The 20,110-nt window shown below is 47.4% G+C and overlaps 1 protein-coding gene across 2 annotated transcripts in view; it reads right to left on the reverse strand.

Annotated features, from left to right (window-relative positions):
• Positions 1-20,110, reverse strand: part of LOC143928551 (F-box only protein 31-B-like) — a 61,297-nt gene that overhangs the window by 23,579 nt on the left and 17,608 nt on the right. For both annotated transcript variants that reach the window (XM_077453349.1, XM_077453350.1), the window contains 2 exons: positions 19,163-19,239; positions 13,722-13,889 (listed from right to left, as the gene is read on the reverse strand). In XM_077453349.1, the coding sequence (XP_077309475.1) occupies positions 13,722-13,889; positions 19,163-19,239 (245 nt within the window). The remainder of the gene's footprint in view (positions 1-13,721; positions 13,890-19,162; positions 19,240-20,110) is intronic.

The following is a 20,110-nucleotide window of genomic DNA, read 5'->3' on the forward strand; positions in this document are numbered from 1 at the left end:
CCATGCAGAGCTGCACCAGGTTTTGCACTCTCCAGTTTTAGTAAATAAACCCCATTGGTGCACAGCTGGGAGTGATAGTTGAAGTGAGAAGGTGCAATGGTTCATAATACAATGTCTGGGGTGTCTAGGACATGTGACTTTGACCATCATGATGTGGTGGAAGGCATGGGACCAGACATGTAGTTTGCATCTAGATTTGTATCCTATCTGCTCCTCCACTGCATGGAAAGAGGAAGAAGGTTCTAGGTTGTATTAAAGAAGTTAGTCAATGTTAAAGCCCAACTCAAAAAATAAATAGATTGCGCAATAGGCAACCACCACCCCCACCCCACCCTGCACTCTAATGTTTTATTGCTTGTAAACTCTAGGGGCAGAGAAAGAGGGACCTAGCCCTAACCTCTCTGCATCATCATGTACAATACAGGCCTATCAGTCTTACATTGTATGTGAGGGTAAGAATGTGACCGTGGCTGGGAAAGCTTTAGAGAAGGTCTGTGAGGGACGGGTTGCATAGATGAAGGCTGTCCAAAGAAAGGAATACATTATTATACCTTATTCCTCTACCCCTAGGCACAAAATCCCCCCCCCCCCACACACACACACACACAAATACTGCAAGGGTAATTTATACTTGTTTCAGGAATTGGGCTTTAAGCAATATCCTGATATTTACTCAGGTCAGAAATCTATGAATACAGAATCTCATATTTGTTTTTTCATTTTACAGCCCACCAACATGGACATGGAAACATCTTCTCGACTTCCTCCGTCAGCGATAGATGGCAAGGCATTGGAAATTCCAGGAAAGAAAGTATTCTTGCCTGGATTCCCCAACATCAACATGATCAACCTATAGTGTGTAGTGTGGTGTATGTGGTGTGTGTGGTGTGTAGTGTGGTGCGTGTGTCGTGTGTGTCGTGTGGTGTGTGTGTCGTGTGGTGTGTGTGTCGTGTGGTGTGTGTGTCGTGTGTAATGTGTGGTGTGTTTAGTGTTTAGTGGAGAGTGTGTTCCATCAGGGTGCCGGCCAGCAAGCCCAGCAACATCAGGGTGCCAGCCAGCAAGCCCATCAACATCTGGGTGCCAGCCAGCAAGCCCACCAACATCTGGGTGCCAGCCAGCAAGCCCACCAACATCTGGGTGCCAGCCAGCAAGCCCACCAACATCAGGGTGCCAGTCAGCAAGCCCACCAACATCTGGGTGCCAGTCAGCAAGCCCACCAACATCTGGGTGCCAGTCAGCAAGCCCACCAACATCAGGGTGCCAGTCAGCAAGCCCACCAACATCAGGGTGCCAGTCAGCAAGCCCACCAACATCAGGGTGCCAGCCAGCAAGCCCACCAACATCAGGGTGCCAGCCAGCAAGCCCACCAACATCAGGGTGCCAGCCAGCCAACCACAGCAAGGTGTCAGCCAGCCATCCACCCACAGCAAGGTGTCAGTCAGCAAGCCCACCCAAAGCAGGGTGCCAGACAGAAAGCCCACTCACAGCAGGGAGGCCTGCCAGCAAGCCCACCCACAGCAGGGAGGCCATCCAGCAAGCCCACTCACAGCAGGGAGAGCCAGCAAGCCCACCCACAGCAGGGAGAGCCAGCAAGCCCACCCACAGCAGGGAGGCCAGCCAGCAAGCCCACCCACAGCAGGGAGGCCAGCCAGCAAGCCCACCCACAGCAGGCTGCCAGCCAGAAAGCCCAAGGGTGGATGGACATGATGATGGTGGATGGACATCATGAGAGTTACGGAGAGGACAATTCATCTGTAAAGACATTGATATCTTCTTCAGAAGATCCAGATGAACACAGATTAAAAAAAAAAAAACTGCACTGTACCGAGGAGCCGCCCACAGCAGAGTGCCAGCCAGCAGGCTCATCTGCAACAGGGTGCCGGCCAGCAAGCAAGCTACAGTAGAGTGCCAGCCAGAAAGTCCACCCACAGCAGGGTGTGTTGGAGAATAATCTGTATTCTCAGACCGTCTCTCGATTCAGGTAATACATTTATTGCATATTCAAGAGAAATGGTTACATGTACGTTCAGGCTTTAAAAATCCATTTCTGCCTGTCATAGGATTACATGCTCCTTTTTATCACCCTTAAACCTTCCCCCTTCCTGCTTGTAATGTCCTGATCACATGTATAATTTCAACCTTTATTCTGAACGTGAAGCAGGAAGGAGGGAATACGGGCAACGCCCTGCCACAGGATGTTCTATACACGTGATTCTAAACATTTCATTTCAAATGGACATGATGATGAAGATTCCTCCCATATTTGGACAATAGTTCTTGATGTGACATAATGGATTGGATCTATATACCGATATATTCATGAGAAATTTGGGGAGGACAGTTCATCTGTAAAGACATTGATATCATATTCAGAAGATCTGGATGAACAAAGATTCCTCATTTTTGGACATTACTTTTTGATGTTAATCAAACAAGCCGTTTTAAATTGAAAACCATCAAAAGACATTGTAATGTCCACCCACAGATGTATAATACAGGGAGTAATCCGATCGCCTTTGGGAGTCAGGAAGGAATTTTTTCCCTGTTAGAGCAAATGACACCATGCTTCATCAGGGTTTTTTTCGCCTTCCTCTACATCTACACGGGTCTGGATAATCACATAAAAAAAAAAAAAAAAAAACTGCACTGTACAGAGGAGCCTTGACGAGGCAGTGCAGCTTCCACATACATTTGCAAATGTGTGCAATGTGACTGCCTGCACATAGTGCCTGTACTCACCGCCCTCACACGGGGTATGGATTCATACGCCTTGTGTGAACGAGGCCTTAGGACCACACTTGGCAGCCTTGGCAAAGTAGTGCAGCTTCCCCATTTGCAAATGTGTGCAACTAAGACCTCTGTTTTTAATGTCAAGTGTTAGATTGTGCATTACCAGGCTAGCTGGTAAGTTTGCTGTTTAATCTCTTGTTTTTGTGTTGTGCAAAGCCCTTCCATGTTCACCTTACTTCAAAAGCTAGTTCTAAACTGCTGTAGCTGTCCTTCTTTGTACACTGCTATTAGATACAACTTATATTATACATATACAATTTTACTGTTGTCAATAAACATCAGATGACAAGTAAATAAATTCCCAGAGCACTATGGGTTATCTAAAGAGGCAGACGGCATAGCAGACAAAGCCTAAATTTGGGAAGATATGTATGACTGAATTCTTAGAGGGGAGCTGTAGAAAGAAGGAGGAGACACGGCTGTAAATGTAGGCCTCCTAAAAGAGGATGTTTCAATGCAATGCATAGCAGGCCTCTGTTGTAGAAGCCCTTTCCTCAGAGGATGGACACCAAGCGAAAAGAAGAAGGTCATTACTCTTTACTCTGTTGGTCATTCCACTCCTGAGAGCTCAGGAGGAGCTGGTAGTACTAAGAGGAGTATGAAGGTAAAAGGAGGATACTAAGGTCGAAAATTAACCACTTCCGGACCGGCGCACGATGATGTACATCGGCAGAATGGCATGGACAGGCCTATGGGCGTACAGGTAGGTCCCTTTAAGAATTCCGCCATGCCGTCGCGTGTGCGGCACCGGCGGCGCGCCGTTCGGGACCCCGTGAGTCCGGACATGGGTCCTGCGGACTCGATCGTTGGGGGGATACCTGCGGTCATCTCACAGGAAGGCTGAACGGGGAGATGCGGAAGTAAACAGCATCTCCCCGTTCTGCCTAGCAACAAGTGACACTGATCTCTGCTCCCTGTGATTGGAGCAGAGATCAGTGTTCACTAATACACAGCCCAGCCCCCCCAGTTAGTAACACGCCCCAAGGATACACTTAACCCCTACACTGCCACCCCTGTTAACCCTTTCACTGCCAGTGTCATTTACACAGGAATCAGTGCATTTGTATAGCACTGATTGCTGTATTAATAACAATGGTCCCAAAAATGTCTGATGTGTCCGCCATAATGTCGATGTCACAATAAAAATCGCTGATCGCCACCATTACTAGTAAAAAAAAAAAAAATTAATAAAAATGTCATAAAACTATCTTAACTCCCTATTTTGTAAACGCTATACATTTTTCGCAAACCAATCAATAATCACTTACTGCGTTTTTTTTTACAAAAAATATGTAGAAGAATACGTATCGACCTAAACTGAGGAAAAAAAAAAGTATTTTTTATATATTTTTGGAGGATATTTATTACAGCAAAAAGTAAAAAATAATGCGTTTTTTTTCAAAATTGATGCTCTTTTTTTTTTTTTTTGTTTATAGCACAAAAAATAAAAACCGCAGAGGTGATCAAATACCACCAAAAGAAATCTCTATTTGTGGGAAAAAAAGGACGTCAATTTTGTTTGGGAGCCATGTCACACGACCGCGCAATTGTCAGTTAAAGCGATGCAGTGCCGAATCGCAAAAAGTGGTCTGGTCTTAAGCCAGCAAAATGGTCCGGACTAAAAGTGGTTAAGGAGCATTTTTCTCATTGTCCACCATTGTAATGGGTATTCCCACCGATTACCAATATAAGGGGCATTCTTCTGACTGATCACCAATGTAGGGGCAAAATGGTCCAGTCTGAAAGTGGATAAAGAAAGAAAGCCAATGGAAACTGCCATGAAAATCAGAATAGATGGGGATGATGTGTGACCCTCAATGAATTGCACGTGAAGTGATAACTGCGCAAGAAAAAAGATGGGAGGCCGAAACAAAGAGGAATAGGCCAAAAAATAGACTGACTCACCAATGAAATAAGTACTGTACGTGAATATCTCAATTTCCTCTGAAATATGCAAACAAGGAGAAGGATCATTCCCGCACATTCAACAAAACCCATAGGTAGTGATGGTAGCAACAGTCTCAGCTCAGAATCCATCCAGGCCTTGCTCGCTCTGACATGTTTCGCCCTGTCCACTGGACTCAGCCTTGGGGGACCTCCATGACTAGATTTTGTAGGATGTGCGGCAAAAAATGATCCTTCTTCTTGTTTGCAATTACCGAGCTGAGACAAGCCCAGTGGTGTCACTAGGTTTGGTGTCACCTGGTGCGTAAAAACCTGGTGTCACTCCCCTTATCAGACCAGCTCAGGGTTGGCAGTTCAGCTACTGTACATATATATATTATAGCTGTGTCCAGCAGCACCCCCGTTATCAGATCAGCTTGGGGGGCAGCTCAGCTACTATGTATATATTATATATAAAATTGATGTGTCCAGCTGCACCCCCCCCCCTCCCCCCCCCGCCCTTAGCAGACCAGCTCAGGGTGGGCAGCTCAGCTACTAAGTATATTATATATAATATTTATATATTAGTTGTATAGTTGTATATAAAAAAAAATATATAGTATATGTAGCAGCGGCTCCTGAAGAGCACGCACTATGCATTGTTCTAAAGTTGCCTAAACTGCAGTTTGCTTTGGGTATAATTATCTAAATTGGGCTTCTGCATCAGTCTGACTGGACTGTGAGATGTTCAGCCTGGCCACAGTTCCATGCCTGGCAGGCATGGAACTATGGTCTGGTCAGGTGCTTAAGTTACTCTCTCTCGGGGGGGGCGTGGCCTAGGTGGTCATGTGAGGGGATATTTGCCCGAAGACAGGCACCGCTGTCTACGGCGCGGCGCATGCGCCGTAGACTGCGGCGCGCAGGCGCACTGAGCGCGGCATTTTCAACGACGGAGCTGCCGCGCGTGTCGGCTCCTGTGCGCATGCGCGGGAGTGACGTCATCGCGGCTTCGCCGAATGACAGCGCCGGAGCTGCGAGACCCCACCGTGAAGATGGATGCGCCAGACTACAGGGGACAGCGGTGACTTCGCTGGCTCCTGTGTCAGGTAAGTGACACATAATGGACTACTATGCGATGCATAGTGGTCCATTATGCTTTGCCTTTGCAGGGAATGAAAGAGGAAGTAAACTCATCAGGGTTTACTTCCTCTTTAAGGCGTTTTTGCGTGGGTCGTATATATCCAGTATTAAGCATCATAGAATAGCCGGGAAGGCCCAACAAACTAAACTTGAGCAATCCCTAGAGGAGGCAAGACGGAGGCACACGCTAAACCCGACAGAGACTACCCATGGGGAGCTAACTAATGCCCATAGGCTGTTACAGTTACATCTTGTGGACACGACTAAAGTACAACAACTACACCTGACAGCAAAACTACATGAACATGGGGGGAAGAATGGGAGACTGCTAGCCTTTCTTGCCCATACAGAATATTTGGATAGTTCCATCTCTGCTATACAATTAGTTGACGGCTCCACTACCGCGGACTCTGTAGCTATTAATCAGGAATTTGCCTCATACTACGGTAGACTATATGACGATCCGGCACCCCCCTCGGAGGCTACCTTTAGGGGTTTCTTCTCGTCATTGGTATTCCCTGGGCTGGAGGACACTCAGAGGGACCTCTTGGAACAGGAAATTACTCTTGAAGAGGTGGAAGCTGCGATAGGTTCCCTACCGCCCTCGAAGGCTCCGGGCCTGGATGGTATCCCTTCGGCATGGTATCAGACCTACACTGAATTGATAGCTCCTAAACTACTCCTCACTTATTGTGCATCCTTGAACCGGGGATCTCTTCCTGATTCAATGAACGAAGCACTGATCGTGGTTCTACCCAAGCCGCGGAAAAATAAACTGTTGTGCGAGTCCTACCGTCCCATTTCCCTCCTGAACAATGATGCAAAAATTTTGGCCAAGATACTAGCTCTTCCCTTGCAAAGTTATACTTACCTTGATATCGCCTGACCAGGCTGGTTTTATGCCTGGACGTAGCACGTTTGATAATATACACAGATTATATCTACATATCCATAGAGCATGCAGGGACAAAATTGGTTGCCTGGTGTTTGGTCCTTAGATGTGTTAAAAGCTTTTGATACGGTGCGTTAGTCATTCCTGTGGGAGACTATGGCTAACATGGGGTTTGGCCCACAATTTACAAACTGGGTTCGCCTGCTGTATGCTAAACCGAGTGCAAGGGTGCGAACCAATAGAGATGTCTCTTCACCATTACTGTTGCAGAGGGGGATTAGGCAGGGGTGTCCGCTGTCTCCGCTCCTGTTCGCACTCGCTAGTGAGCCTTTGGCTCTGGCGGTACGGCAGGCCTCGGGGATAGGGGGCATCCGAATTGGGATGCTGGAGGAGAAGATATCTTTGTACGCAGACGATGCCTTGATTTATTTAGATGGCAAGGAAAGCTCCTTCAGTGGCCTTATGCAGGTGGTGGAAGAGTTTGGGGATGTGTCTGGTCTGCTATAAACATCCAATAAACAAAATGTCAAAAAACAAAATTCTTCATCAGTGTAGGCCAAGATGTATTCCCATACATATTTTTGCTTAAAAAAAATCCCAATAAGTGTATATTGATTGGTTTGCGCAAAAGTTATAGCACCTACAAACTATAGGATTTTTTTTTGATTTTTTTTTACTAGTAACGCCGGCAATCAGAGACTTATAGTGGGACTGCGATATTGTGGCAGACAACTTGGACACTGACACTTCTGACACTTTTTGGGGACCAGGGACACCAATACAGTGATCAGTGCTAAAAATATGCACTGTCACTGTACTAATGACACTGGCAGGGAAGGAGTTAACATCAGAGGTGATCAAAGGGTTAACTGTGTTCCCTGGGAGTGCTTTCTGTGTGTTGGGGGGGTGGTTATACTGTGGGAAGGCAGAGATCCATGTTTCTGCTCAGAAACACAAGATCACTGCCTTCCCTTGTCACAGAATGACGATCTGCCTTGTTTACACAGGTAGACCGTCGTTCTGTTTACCTCCAGAACGAGTGAGGGGTCCAATCACAGCGGGAGTGGGTCGCCGGTTTTGCACATGCGCTCCCCAGACCCGGAAATGCCAGATCTGCACGGGGTGGTCGGGAAGAGGTTAAAGGAAGCAGCATTTTTGCTTTGCACATGATTGGATGATGGAAGTCAGCAGCACTTCTGCACAGTCTATTTGCCTTTAGTAAATCAACCCCCATGTACTTTTTTTAATCAATACATTTACAGTTGTGCTGATAAGTTTATATACCCTGGCAGAATTTATGATTTCTTGGCCATTTTTTAGAGAAATTACCCTGATCAAAAGTTTACATACCCCGATGATTTGGGCCTTATAACATGCACACAAGTTGACACAAAGGGGTTTGAACGGCTATTTCGACCCGGTTTACACAGGGGAATTAGCCGCATGACAAGTCTTGTTCCGTTCTGTTCTATGGAACCGTTCCAGTAGGAATGACTCAAATTTCTCAGATTTAGAAAAAGGTTCCTGTACTACTTGGGGATGACTTCAGGGCGACTTGCATTGACTTCTATACAGAAGTCAATTTGCAAGCCACCACTGAAGTCGTGTGCAGGTCGCCTTACAGAGTCACGCAGCAAGTCGTGCTGCCCCTGTGTGAGCCGACTCTAAAGGTAACCATCCTCACCTGTGATCTGTTTGCTTGTAATTAATGTATGTGTATAAAAAGTCAATGAGTTTCTGGACTCCTGACAAACCCTTCCATCTTTCATCCAGTGCAGCACTGACGTTTCTGGATTCTGAGTCATGGGGAAAGCAAAAGAATTGTCAAAGGATCTGCGGGAAAAGTAAGTTGAACTGTATAAAACAGGAAAGGGATATAAAAAGATATCCAAGGAATTGAGAATGCCAATCAGCAGTGTTCAAACTCTAATCAAGAAGTAGAAAATGAGGGGTTCTGTTGAAACCAAACCACGGTCAGGTAGACCAACTAAAATTTCAGCCACACCTGCCAGGAAAATTGTTCGGGTTGCAAAGAAAATCCCACAAATAACTTCAGGTGAAATACAGGACTCTCTGAAAACATGTGTTGTGGCTGTTTCCAAATGTACAGAAAGGAGGCTCTTGAAGAAATATGGGCTGCATGGTCGAGTCACCAGAAGAAAGCCATTACTACGCAAATGCCACAAAGTATCCCGCTTACAATACACCAAACAGCACAGAGACGAGCCTCAAACCCTCTGCCACAAAGTTATTTGGAGTGATGAGACCATAATTGAGCTTTTTGGCCACAACCACACACACGACTTTTGGAGAAGAGTCAAGGCCTATGATGAAAGGTACACCACTCCTACTGTGAAACATGGCGGTGGATTGCTGATGTTTTGGGGATGTGTGAGATACAAAGGCACAGGAAATGTGGTCAAAATTGTTGGCAAAATGAATGCAGTATGTTATCACATAATACTGAAGGAACATTTGCATTCATCAGCCAGGAAGCTGGGCATGGGACGTACTTGGACATTCCAACATGACAATGATCCAAAACACAAGGCCAAGTCCACCTGTCATTGGCTACAGCAGAATAAAGTGAAGGTTCTGGAGTGGCCATCTCAGTCTCATGACCTCAATATCATTGATCGACTCCAGGGAGATTTCAAACGTGCAGTTCATGCAAGACAGCCCAAGAATTTAAAAGGAACTGGAGGCTTTTTGCCAAGAGGAATGGGCAGCTTTACCATCTGAGAAGATAAAGAGCCTCATCCAGGGCAACCATCAGAAATTTTGGGGCCCCTTACACAGCTTTAGGCCTGGGCTCCCCCGGGCCAGACCACCAACATTTCCTAGGGCCTACCCACTGGCCGTACCACCAAATCTGCTGACTGACATCCCATATCAAGTCCCATTCTTCCTCTTTCCCATGTCCTCTTCCTCCCCCTTCAGTCCCATATCATGTCCTCATCTTACAATCTCATCTTCCTCATCCCATATCCTCCTCCTCCATCCCATGTCCTCCTCCTCCATCCCATGTCGTCTCCTCCTCCTCCATAATCCCATGTCGTCGTCTCCTCCTCCTCCATCCCTTGTCTCCTCCTCCTCCTCCATCCCTTGTCTCCTCCTCCTCCTCCATCCCTTGTCTCCTCCTCCTCCTCCTCCTCCATCCCTTCTCTCCTCCTCCTCCTCCTCCATCCCATGTCGTCTCCTCCTCCTCCATAATCCCATGTCGTCATCTCCTCCTCCTCCATCCCTTGTCTCCTCCTCCTCCTCCATCCCTTGTCTCCTCCTCCTCCTCCATCCCTTGTCTCCTCCTCCTCCTCCATCCCTTGTCTCCTCCTCCTCCTCCATCCCTTCTCTCCTCCTCCTCCTCCTCCATCCCTTGTCTCCTCCTCCTCCTCCTCCATCCCTTGTCTCCTCCTCCTCCTCCTCCATCCCTTGTCTCCTCCTCCTCCTCCTCCATCCCTTGTCTCCTCCTCCTCCTCCTCCATCCCTTGTCTCCTCCTCCTCCTCCTCCATCCCTTGTCTCCTCCTCCTCCTCCTCCTCCATCTCTTCTCTCCTCCTCCTCCTCCTCCTCCATCCCATGTCGTCTCCTCCTCCTCCATAATCCCTTGTCTCCTCCTCCTCCTCCATCCCTTGTCTCCTCCTCCTCCTCCATCCCTTGTCTCCTCCTCCTCCTCCTCCTCCATCCCTTGTCTCCTCCTCCTCCATCCCTTGTCTCCTCCTCCTCCTCCTCCATCCCTTGTCTCCTCCTCCTCCTCCTCCATCCCTTGTCTCCTCCTCCTCCTCCTCCATCCCTTGTCTCCTCCTCCTCCATCCCTTGTCTCCTCCTCCTCCTCCTCCATCCCTTGTCTCCTCCTCCTCCTCCTCCATCCCTTGTCTCCTCCTCCTCCTCCTCCATCCCTTGTCTCCTCCTCCTCCTCCTCCATCCCTTGTCTCCTCCTCCTCCTCCTCCTCCATCTCTTCTCTTCTCTCCTCCTCCTCCTCCTCCTCCATCCCATGTCGTCTCCTCCTCCTCCATAATCCCTTGTCTCCTCCTCCTCCTCCATCCCTTGTCTCCTCCTCCTCCTCCATCCCTTGTCTCCTCCTCCTCCTCCTCCTCCATCCCTTGTCTCCTCCTCCTCCATCCCTTGTCTCCTCCTCCTCCTCCTCCATCCCTTGTCTCCTCCTCCTCCTCCTCCTCCATCCCTTGTCTCCTCCTCCTCCTCCTCCATCCCTTGTCTCCTCCTCCTCCTCCTCCATCCCTTGTCTCCTCCTCCTCCTCCTCCATCCCTTGTCTCCTCCTCCTCCTCCTCCATCCCTTGTCTCCTCCTCCTCCATCTCTTCTCTCCTCCTCCTCCTCCTCCTCCATCCCATGTCGTCTCGTCCTCCTCCTCCATCCCACGTCCTCCTCCTCCATCCCACGTCCTCCTCCTCCATCCCACGTCCTCCTCCTCCATCCCACGTCCTCCTCCTCCATCCCACGTCCTCCTCCTCCATCCCATGTTCACCTCCTCCTTTCCCATGTCAGTAGGGCAGTTAACTGTGTCAGTCGTTTTTTATTATTGTTTTTTAGAACCCCGGCAGCAGAAAGAAAGTGATAAATCGGTAGAAAGTAATAATGGCAAAAGCTGATATCCAACATTGCAAATTGTTAAAATGCAGCAACCTATAAGAGCCACGACTCCACTAGGTATTAGGCAATCACAATGATGTCATCCAGACTTGATATTAGGAATTCTGTATCCTTGCTGGAATATCTGTGCAGCACACTGTAGGTGATCACAATACTAAACCAGGCCCATATAGATTATAGATTAGATAGCAGCAAGTATAGTGAAGGGAGATTAGATGTGAGCATGAAGACCATAGACAGAAAGCAATAAAGCCACTTTCACACTGAGGTGCTGGGCGCATTATCATTTTAGCTGCGCTTTTAGGGTGCTTTTTGGGCGCTAGCAGGGTGCTTTTAACCCTGTTTTTGGCTGCTATCGGGGGTTAAAAGCACACCGCTAGCGGGAAAAAAGTGCAGCTAAAACTACATACAGTAAAGCACTGCTAAATCTACTGGAGCTTTACCGTCAAAGCGGCAACAACGCGGTGTGAAAGCGGCTTTATTGCTTTCTGTCTATAGCCCTCATGCTCACAGCTTTGGCAGCGCTGCCCATTGTTTTCAATGGCAAGGGCAGTTTAGGAGCGCTGTATACACCGCTCCCGGACCGCCCCAAAGATGCTGCTTGCAAGACTTTTTTTCCTGTCCTGCAACCGCACCGCTCCAGTGTGAAAGCACTCGGGCTGCAGAAGAGGCAGTTTACAAGCGCTATTTTTAGCACAAAAAATGCCTGTAAAATGCCTCCGTGTGAAAGTGGCCTAACAGGACAGGTTCTATAATTAGCAGACCCACATGTAAAGTTACCTGGGGGGAGCTACACAAATTGTAAAAATATCAAAGTAATTCAGACACTTCCTGTAACATAACATTCCACTTAGTACATGTGTGTTCAGACACAACTACTCACCAGCATCTGCAGGAGGGAGGAGTCAGGACATCGATGCAGAAAAGGGGTAGAAAGGAGCCCTGTCATTGCATACTGATGACTGGATGGGCGTCAGGGAGAGCTCTTCCATCCAATCACCTCTAATCCCTCCCCAGCACTCCGCTTCCCATCTCCTCCATCTGCTGCAGGGATGAGCTCCGCAGCATGCGAGCAATCTGTCTTCTCCTCCTGCCGCCCGATCTCCTCCATGTCTGCAGCTCTACACTTGTGATGTGAAGGAGATCAGGCGCTGGGGGGAGCGGCAGGAGGAGAACATCAGATGAGACCAGCAGGTGCCCCCCCCCCCCAATTTCAGTCCAGTTCCCAGTCACAAGGAGCTGCCCCACCATGGCCGCGAGACCCTCTATACTTTCAGCCACTTTGCCACACTTTCTGGTTGCCAGGGCAACGCCAAGCTCACTCCTCACAGACACCGCCGATTAGAAGCCTCTGGATGAACTTCTGCTGGGATTGGTGGAGGGGGGAGGTGGGTGGAAACTTTTCCGCCCACCTGCCCTTCCACCAATCACAGCAGAACTGCATCTCGAGGTGTCTAATCGACAGCGCCTGTGAGGAGTGAGCTTGGCGTTGTCCTGGCAACCAGGAAGTGACTGAAAGTTGCTGTCAATCATCCAACCTTTAGGCAGCAGGAAATACCTTGGGACGTCCGGGCCCCTTGGGATGCCAGCAGGGCAGGACTTAGGGTGGTGGGGGCCCCTGGGCTTGAGTCACTTTCGGCCCCTACCTTCTATACATTACCGTATTTATCGGCGTATAACACGTGCCAGCGTATAACAGGCACCCCAAGTTTAGGAGGCAATTTTAATCACTTCCCGACCGGTGCACGACGATGTATGTTGTCAGAATGACACAGGCAGGCAAACATGGTGTACAGGTACATCCATTTTTACAATTAAAAAAAAAAGTATAGTATTTATTGTTATGGTCACTAATTCTGTGTTTTGTTATCATAAAAATAAATAATTTTTTTTTTTACAATAAAAAAATAAAAAATAAAATGCATTTATGGTTTATTGTCATTAATTCTGTGTTGTTTATGGTCAACAAGTCTGTGTTTTGTCATCGTAAAAATAAATGAAATTTTTCATAGTTAAAAAAAAAATTTAAAAAAATTGCATTTATTGTTTTTTTGTCAATAATTCTGTGTTTCGTCATCGTAAAAATAAATGACATTTTTTTACAATTAAAGAAAATAAAAAATAAAATGCATTTATGGTTTATTGTCATTAATTCTGTGTTGTTTATGGTCAACAAGTCTGTGTTTTGTCATCGTAAAAATAAATGAAATTTTTTCATAGTTAAAAAAAAAAAAATGCATTTATTGTTTATTGTCAATAAGTCTGTCTTTTGTCATCGTAAAAATAAATAATTTTTTTTACAGTTAACAAAAAAAAAAAAAACAATGCGTTTAATGATGTACTATTGAATAACAAAAATTCCCTTTTACGAAAAAAATAAAATAAATGGTCTGCCCTTAGCCTCTTACCTGTATCTGCCCATTGTGTGGCCCCTTGGGGCCGTACATGCACTCCACAGTGGCGGTTTTCTTCTCCATTAGGTGGATCCGGAATACGGGTTTCAGCCTCATGGGTTCGTCCACGTGCGGATCGTGAGGAGGTAGGTACATCCAGCCGATGATGAAGAGTCCATCCACCTGCAAGACAGAGCCATGGTTACTTGGCGTCCCCTTCCTTAGAGCTATCGGTGGGTGGGGGGGGGAGGGGTCACAGTGACAATGACCTGCCCCTACATTGGGTCACTATATAAAAACAGATACATTGTCTCAACTTCAAACTGAGATTTCCCTTTTAAGGAAAATTGCCAATAGAAGAGGATCTCGCCTAGGTGCCCTAGTGGGGGTCACTGAGAACTACACTCTCCCTTAATATATCCATTATTATATATGTTCTCCAACTTTGGAGGCTCTCAAAATGTATAGAGTTAGGACTGCAGTACTCTGGGGTGCCCTGTCACGGCCTCTGCAGCTTACGCATATATTTGCAAATGTGTGCAAACTAAACCTCTGGTTTAAACGTAACGTCACCAGGTCCCGCCCCAGTGATTAACCGCCAGGACTCGGCGATCGGCTCTGAGCTTCCCCGAAAACAGCTCTGCGAGTGTAAAAACAACACAGCAACAGGGGGATCTCATTGTTTTTTTCAACCTCAGTAAAGGCAGCACACAGTACACACTTAAACACTGGTTAGGCACATATTAAATCCTTTGATCACCCTAGATGTTAACCCCTTCCCATCCAGTGTCATTAGTACAGTGACAGTGCATATTATTAGCACTGATCACTGTAATGTCAGTGGCAGTTAGTTAGTTTCCCCCCCAGCATCAGTTAGTGTCAGATTTGCCGCTGCACTATCACAGTCCCGCTATAAGTCACTGATCGCTGCCATAACGATGTGGGCAGAGTGTCTGATGGGGACCCTGATGTAGGCAAAGTGTCTGATGGGACCCTGATGTGGGCAAAGTGTCTGATAGGGACCCTGATGAGGGCAGAGTGTCTGATGGGGACCCTGATGAGGGCAGAGTGTCTGATGAGGACCCTGATGTGGGCAGAGTGTCTGATGAGGACCCTGATGTGGGCAGAGTGTCTGATGAGGACCCTGATGTGGGCAGAGTGTCTGATGAGGACCCTGATGTAGGCAGAGTGTCTGATGGGGACCCTGATGTAGGCAGAGTGTCTGATGGGGACCCCGATGTAGGCAGAGTGTCTGATGGGGACCCCGATGTAGGCAGAGTGTCTGATGGGGACCCTGATGTAGGCAGAGTGTCTGATGGGACCCTGATGTAGGCAGAGTGTCTGATGGGGAACCTGATGTGGGCAGAGTGTCTGATGGGGAACCTGATGTGGGCAGAGTGTCTGATGGGGACCCTGATGTGGGCAGAGTGTCTGATGGGGACCCTGATGTGGGCAGAGTGTCTGATGGGGACCCTGACGTGGGCAGTGTCTGATGGGGACCCTGACGTGGGCAGAGTGTCTGATGGGGACCCTGACGTGGGCAGTGTCTGATGGGGACCCTGACGTGGGCAGAGTGTCTGATGGGGACCCTGACGTGGGCAGAGTGTCTGATGGGGACCCTGACGTGGGCAGAGTGTCTGATGGGGACCCTGATGTGGGCAGAGTGTCTGATGGGGACCCTGATGTGGGCAGAGTGTCTGATGGGGACCTTGATGTAAGGGAGTCTCTGATGAGGACTCTAATATTAAGTGAGGACAGAAGTTTATTCTGTTTATATTTTGCATACCCTGGATTCTCCCTCCCCCTTCATCGGGATGCTGACATTCTTAAATAAAACTTTTCCAATTTCACTATAATTAGATCTAGTGATGTCCTCACTGGGACCTTGTGCTTCTCTATGCAATGCAGGCAGATCTATGACTGTTGGGAGGGACCAGCAGGGGGCTGTACATCACTTCCTGAAAACATCCCAGCCCCCTCCTCAGTACTCCTCTCAAGAGCCCTCAATCCTGACACAAGCAGTGGGAGGAGTTATGCAAATATCAAAATGCCTTGATGGGTGGGTGTCAGTCTGGAGTGGTGGGTGTTACTAGGCAGGCTGTATTTACATTCAGACTGCCCATATGTGATGTCAAGCCTCCATGAGTAAAAGAACTGATATCCAACGCTTGAAAGGGATGGGCCAGGGACAGCCAGGCTAGAGGATGCTGGGCGTCCTCTAGCCGGGATATGAGGCGGGGCTCTATATGACTTGCTGCAGCTTGTAATGCACATTGTGAGAAGCTCACAGTGTGCAGTGAAATCAGAGTAAGCCATTTCAGTCCAGGAGAGGAGCCGGTACAACTGTGCAAGACTGAAGGGAAGGCCGGAGGTCATATTTAAGTCATAAAGCAAAGCGCGAACTGCGGGGGGGGGGGGGACACATGTGCCACCATAAGCTGCATAGTGAGCGGTCATGCGACTCTGGCTCGGCACAGCCCCTCCCCTCGGTGATGGCACGGAGCGCTGTGCAGATCTCAGCCCACCAGCATTTGCTGGAATTATTATCATTGCTGGAAGTCAGCAGAAAAACGGCTTTATGAAATGCTGAGACTCGCTGTGCTGGTTCTGCACTTCCCCGGAGACGTATAGTTGGAGGGGGGGATAGGGGGCCGTTATCTGCGGAGTGCAGACTCAAATTAGGGACGCCTGATAATAGAAGGTGGAGCCGAGCCAAACTCAGAGAACCCGATGAGGTCACCTGGCTGCAAAACAAAACATGGAGTTACAATGGGACTCCGCTAAGAATAAGATTAGATGGAGAGTTGAATCATTTTGGGGAGGGAGGGGGCATACAGTAAATGTGCAGATAATGGATATTCATCTTTACACCTAATGGAAGAGGGGGGCGCCACTGAGCTGATGGGGAGCCTCTATATAGAATATTGGGTCGGCTCTCCCAGTCCAGGTGTTCGATGTCAGTTTCTATCTATAGACCTGATTACCGTCACCTCGGTCATAACCATTCCGTCATTTACACCGAGGGTTCCAAGTCCAGAATGCTGAATGAAGGATAATGAGCAAGCCCAAACCAACCTACTACATTCTCTGTTTAATTTGTGAACTTATCCTGGAAATATGCATGCTGGGATCTAATTGGTTGTTATAGGGAACGGAAGGTCAAATAGACACCTTTTTGCTGCATTGTCGAAGCTCCGGTGAAGGGGGATTTTTGGACCAGAAATTGTCAAAGTCCTATTTGGGTGGGTGGGGGGTTTGGACCAGAAATTGTCAAAGTCCTATGGGGGGGGGGGATTATGGCCCCCTATACTGTACAATTAATGATTAAGGTTTTTTTTTTTTAGCCTTTACATTGTTCATAGCCCTGATGAGTAGGGAGTTTCAAGGTTTTGGCCCCTACATCGTCCAAGCCCCAATAAAATGGAAGTCTTGGTCCTGACATTGTCCAAGATCTGGTGAAGGGGGAGTTTTTGCCCCTACATTTTCCAAGAACTGGTGAAGTGGGAGTTTTGGCCACTACAGCATCCAAAATTTGGTAAAGGGGGATTTTTGGGTCAGATATTGTCCAAGATCTCATGAAGGGGGAGTTTTGGCCCCTTCATTGTGCAAGCCCTAGTGAAGGGGGAGTTTTGGACCAGACATTGTCAAAGCCCTGTTTAGGGGAAAGTTATGGCCCCTATAATGTCCAATTCCTGATGAAGATTTTTTTTTTAATTTATTCTGGCCCCCTACATTGTTTAACAGGGAGATTCTACTCCTAAATTGTCCAAGCCCTGATGAAAGGGGATTTTTGGCTCCTACAACATCCAAGCCCTGATGAAGAGGGAATTTGGCTGTACAGTGTCCAAGCCCTGATGAAGGAGAATTTTTGGCCCCTATAGTGTCCAAGCCATCATTAGGGAAGATTTTTGGCTTCTACGTTATCCAAACCTTTATGGTGGGGGGGTCCCTTCATTGCCCAAGCTCTGAAGAAACGGAAAGATTTGGCTCCTACACTGTCCAAGCCCAGATGAATAGAGAAACTTAGGCATAGTCCAAAGCTCTGATGAAGAGGGATTTTCTGTCCGTATATTGTCCAAGCTCTGATGAAGGGGGAGTTTTGACCCTTACATTGACCAAGCCCTGATAAATGAAGAGTCTTGGTTCCTACATTGTCCAAGTCCCTGATGAAGATAGGTGTTTTGACCCCTACATTGTCCAAGATCTGATAAATGAGGAGCCCCTACATCATCCAACCAAGTCCCAATGAAGGGGAGTTTTGGCCCCTACATTGCCCAAGCCCTAATAAATGGGGATTTTTTTACCCCTACATTGTGCAAGCCTCAATGAAGGTGGAGTCTCAGCCGCTACATTGTCAAAGCCCCAACGAAGGATGATTTTTGGCCCCTATATTGTCCAAGCCCTAATGAAGGGGGATTTTTGACTTTTACATTGTCCAAGCTCCAAAGAAGAGGAAGTTTTGGCCCCTACATTGCCAAGCTCTGAAGACTAGTGGATTTTTGGCCCCTATATTGCCCATAGCATGACGAAGAGGGATTTTGGCTCTACAGCATCCAAGACCTGATGAAGGGGGAGTTTTGGTCCTACATTGTTCAAGCCTCAATAAAATGGGAGTCTCTGTCCCTACGTTGTCCAAGTCTCTGATGAAGAGACTTTGGCCCTTACATTGTCCAAGCCCGGATGAAGGGGGACTTTGGCCCCTACATTGTCAAAACCCCAATGAAGGGGGAGTTTTGGCCCCTACATTGCTCAAGCCCTGTTGAAGGGGGATTTTTGCCCCCCCGGCCACCTTTTGCCTTCCTATGGTCACGTGATAACAATAAAGAATCTTGGACTCTTGTGACCCCCATCTCTTGGGGGAGCCCATTCCCTGCTTTGTGGAGAGCTGCCATTGGGCATAACCAATAATTCCTCACAAAGAGATCAGGGGCCTGCGCTTCACCCCTATCTCACCCTAGACAGAGATCTGAGGCTGGGGAGGAAAGAGCTTCTGGCATCACATGACCAGCACACCAGGAAATTAGTAGAAGTGCGGTCCTATCGGTCTAACATAGGTTCAATACCAAGCTGAATTTGCCAGCATCGTTTTTCACAGATCTCTGCCTGCCTAAAGTCTTGCAGCAGCGACACAAATAAGGCAAATGGGCGCTCTGGGAATAATGCGGTACAGCAATTTGGAGGACATGAAGGGAATATAAGGACAAGGAGGACCAGACAAGGACATGAACAGCTCCGGTATGTAATGATATTAAGCTGGATATAATTTTCAGATGATGACTCTCGTTTACCAGATGCGTGATTAGACTGATGGTTCTAATGAACAGGGGCCTCCCATAGCTTCCTTTTACCTATTCTTGAATCCATTGTACATTGCTACAGTATATGACAGCACTATATATCCTATATTAGCGACGGTAAAAAAAAGAGTCAGACCTTTATTCCTCCCCATTACTCACCACCACGTTGAGGAGTCCTCCATACGGACCAAGGTCAGGCTGCCACAAGCCTAAGATGTCACGATACTGGTGAAGCACTAAATAAAAAAAAAACATTTAAAAAAGAGCAATAGTAAAATCACTGAACGTTTCCTCATCGCAACATTACAGCTGCTCTGAGCACAAAACACTGCAGACAGCCGAACTGCCCAACTTTACCCACTCCATGGCCACGCACACTGCAGGACAGGAAAGAAAAGTTCCTGGCAATGATAAAGTGTATCTAAACCCAAAACAATAATTGTAATGTACAGCAGCTTACCCTATCCTTAGATGTAGTGGTTGCATTTGTTTTCTTTTTTCAGACTTTTTCCCTTTATTTTAACGGGGTGATCCTGCGCATAACACACTTCCTGTCCTAGGGTGACAACGCTCACTACCTTTTAATGGGCAGTGTTGTCACCCTTGTACAAGACTACGGAACAATCTCCTCTCTTTTATAACATAATGTAACGGAGTACAGGAAGTTATCAGCTCGCAAGATTTCTGTCAGGATCAAAAGGTATTTTTTTTTCGCCCTTATCAAACAGATAACAAAACACTTTCAAGGGTGTATTTAACAGACAAAACAAGATAAGGTTGTTGTTAGGGTTTGCATACACTTTAATTTGCCAGTTAACAAAAAGGATCATATAAAAAAAATACTAATAAAAGCAGAGGTCTCCGGTGCAGATATATTCACATACATTAAGCTGATCTCTGCTGTGAAGCAGCCTGATCTATGGGAGTGGTGGAGTCATGAACAGATCATGTGACAGAAATGACAGCGAGACTCAGGTTACAGCATGGACCAATGAGAAGTCCAGATTGAGTCACATGATTGGACCTGAAAAGTATCCATTCAGTGTACACACCTGAGAGCTCCACTTTCACTAAGAGATGCCTACCAAATTGTTTGTATTTGCAAAG

The sequence above is a fragment of the Lithobates pipiens genome, unplaced genomic scaffold (genome assembly GCF_037356315.1).
Source record: "Lithobates pipiens isolate NorthernLeopardFrog02 unplaced genomic scaffold, aLitPip1_a1.2 Scaffold_10, whole genome shotgun sequence".
In the NCBI taxonomy this organism is placed as follows: Eukaryota; Metazoa; Chordata; class Amphibia; order Anura; family Ranidae; genus Lithobates; species Lithobates pipiens.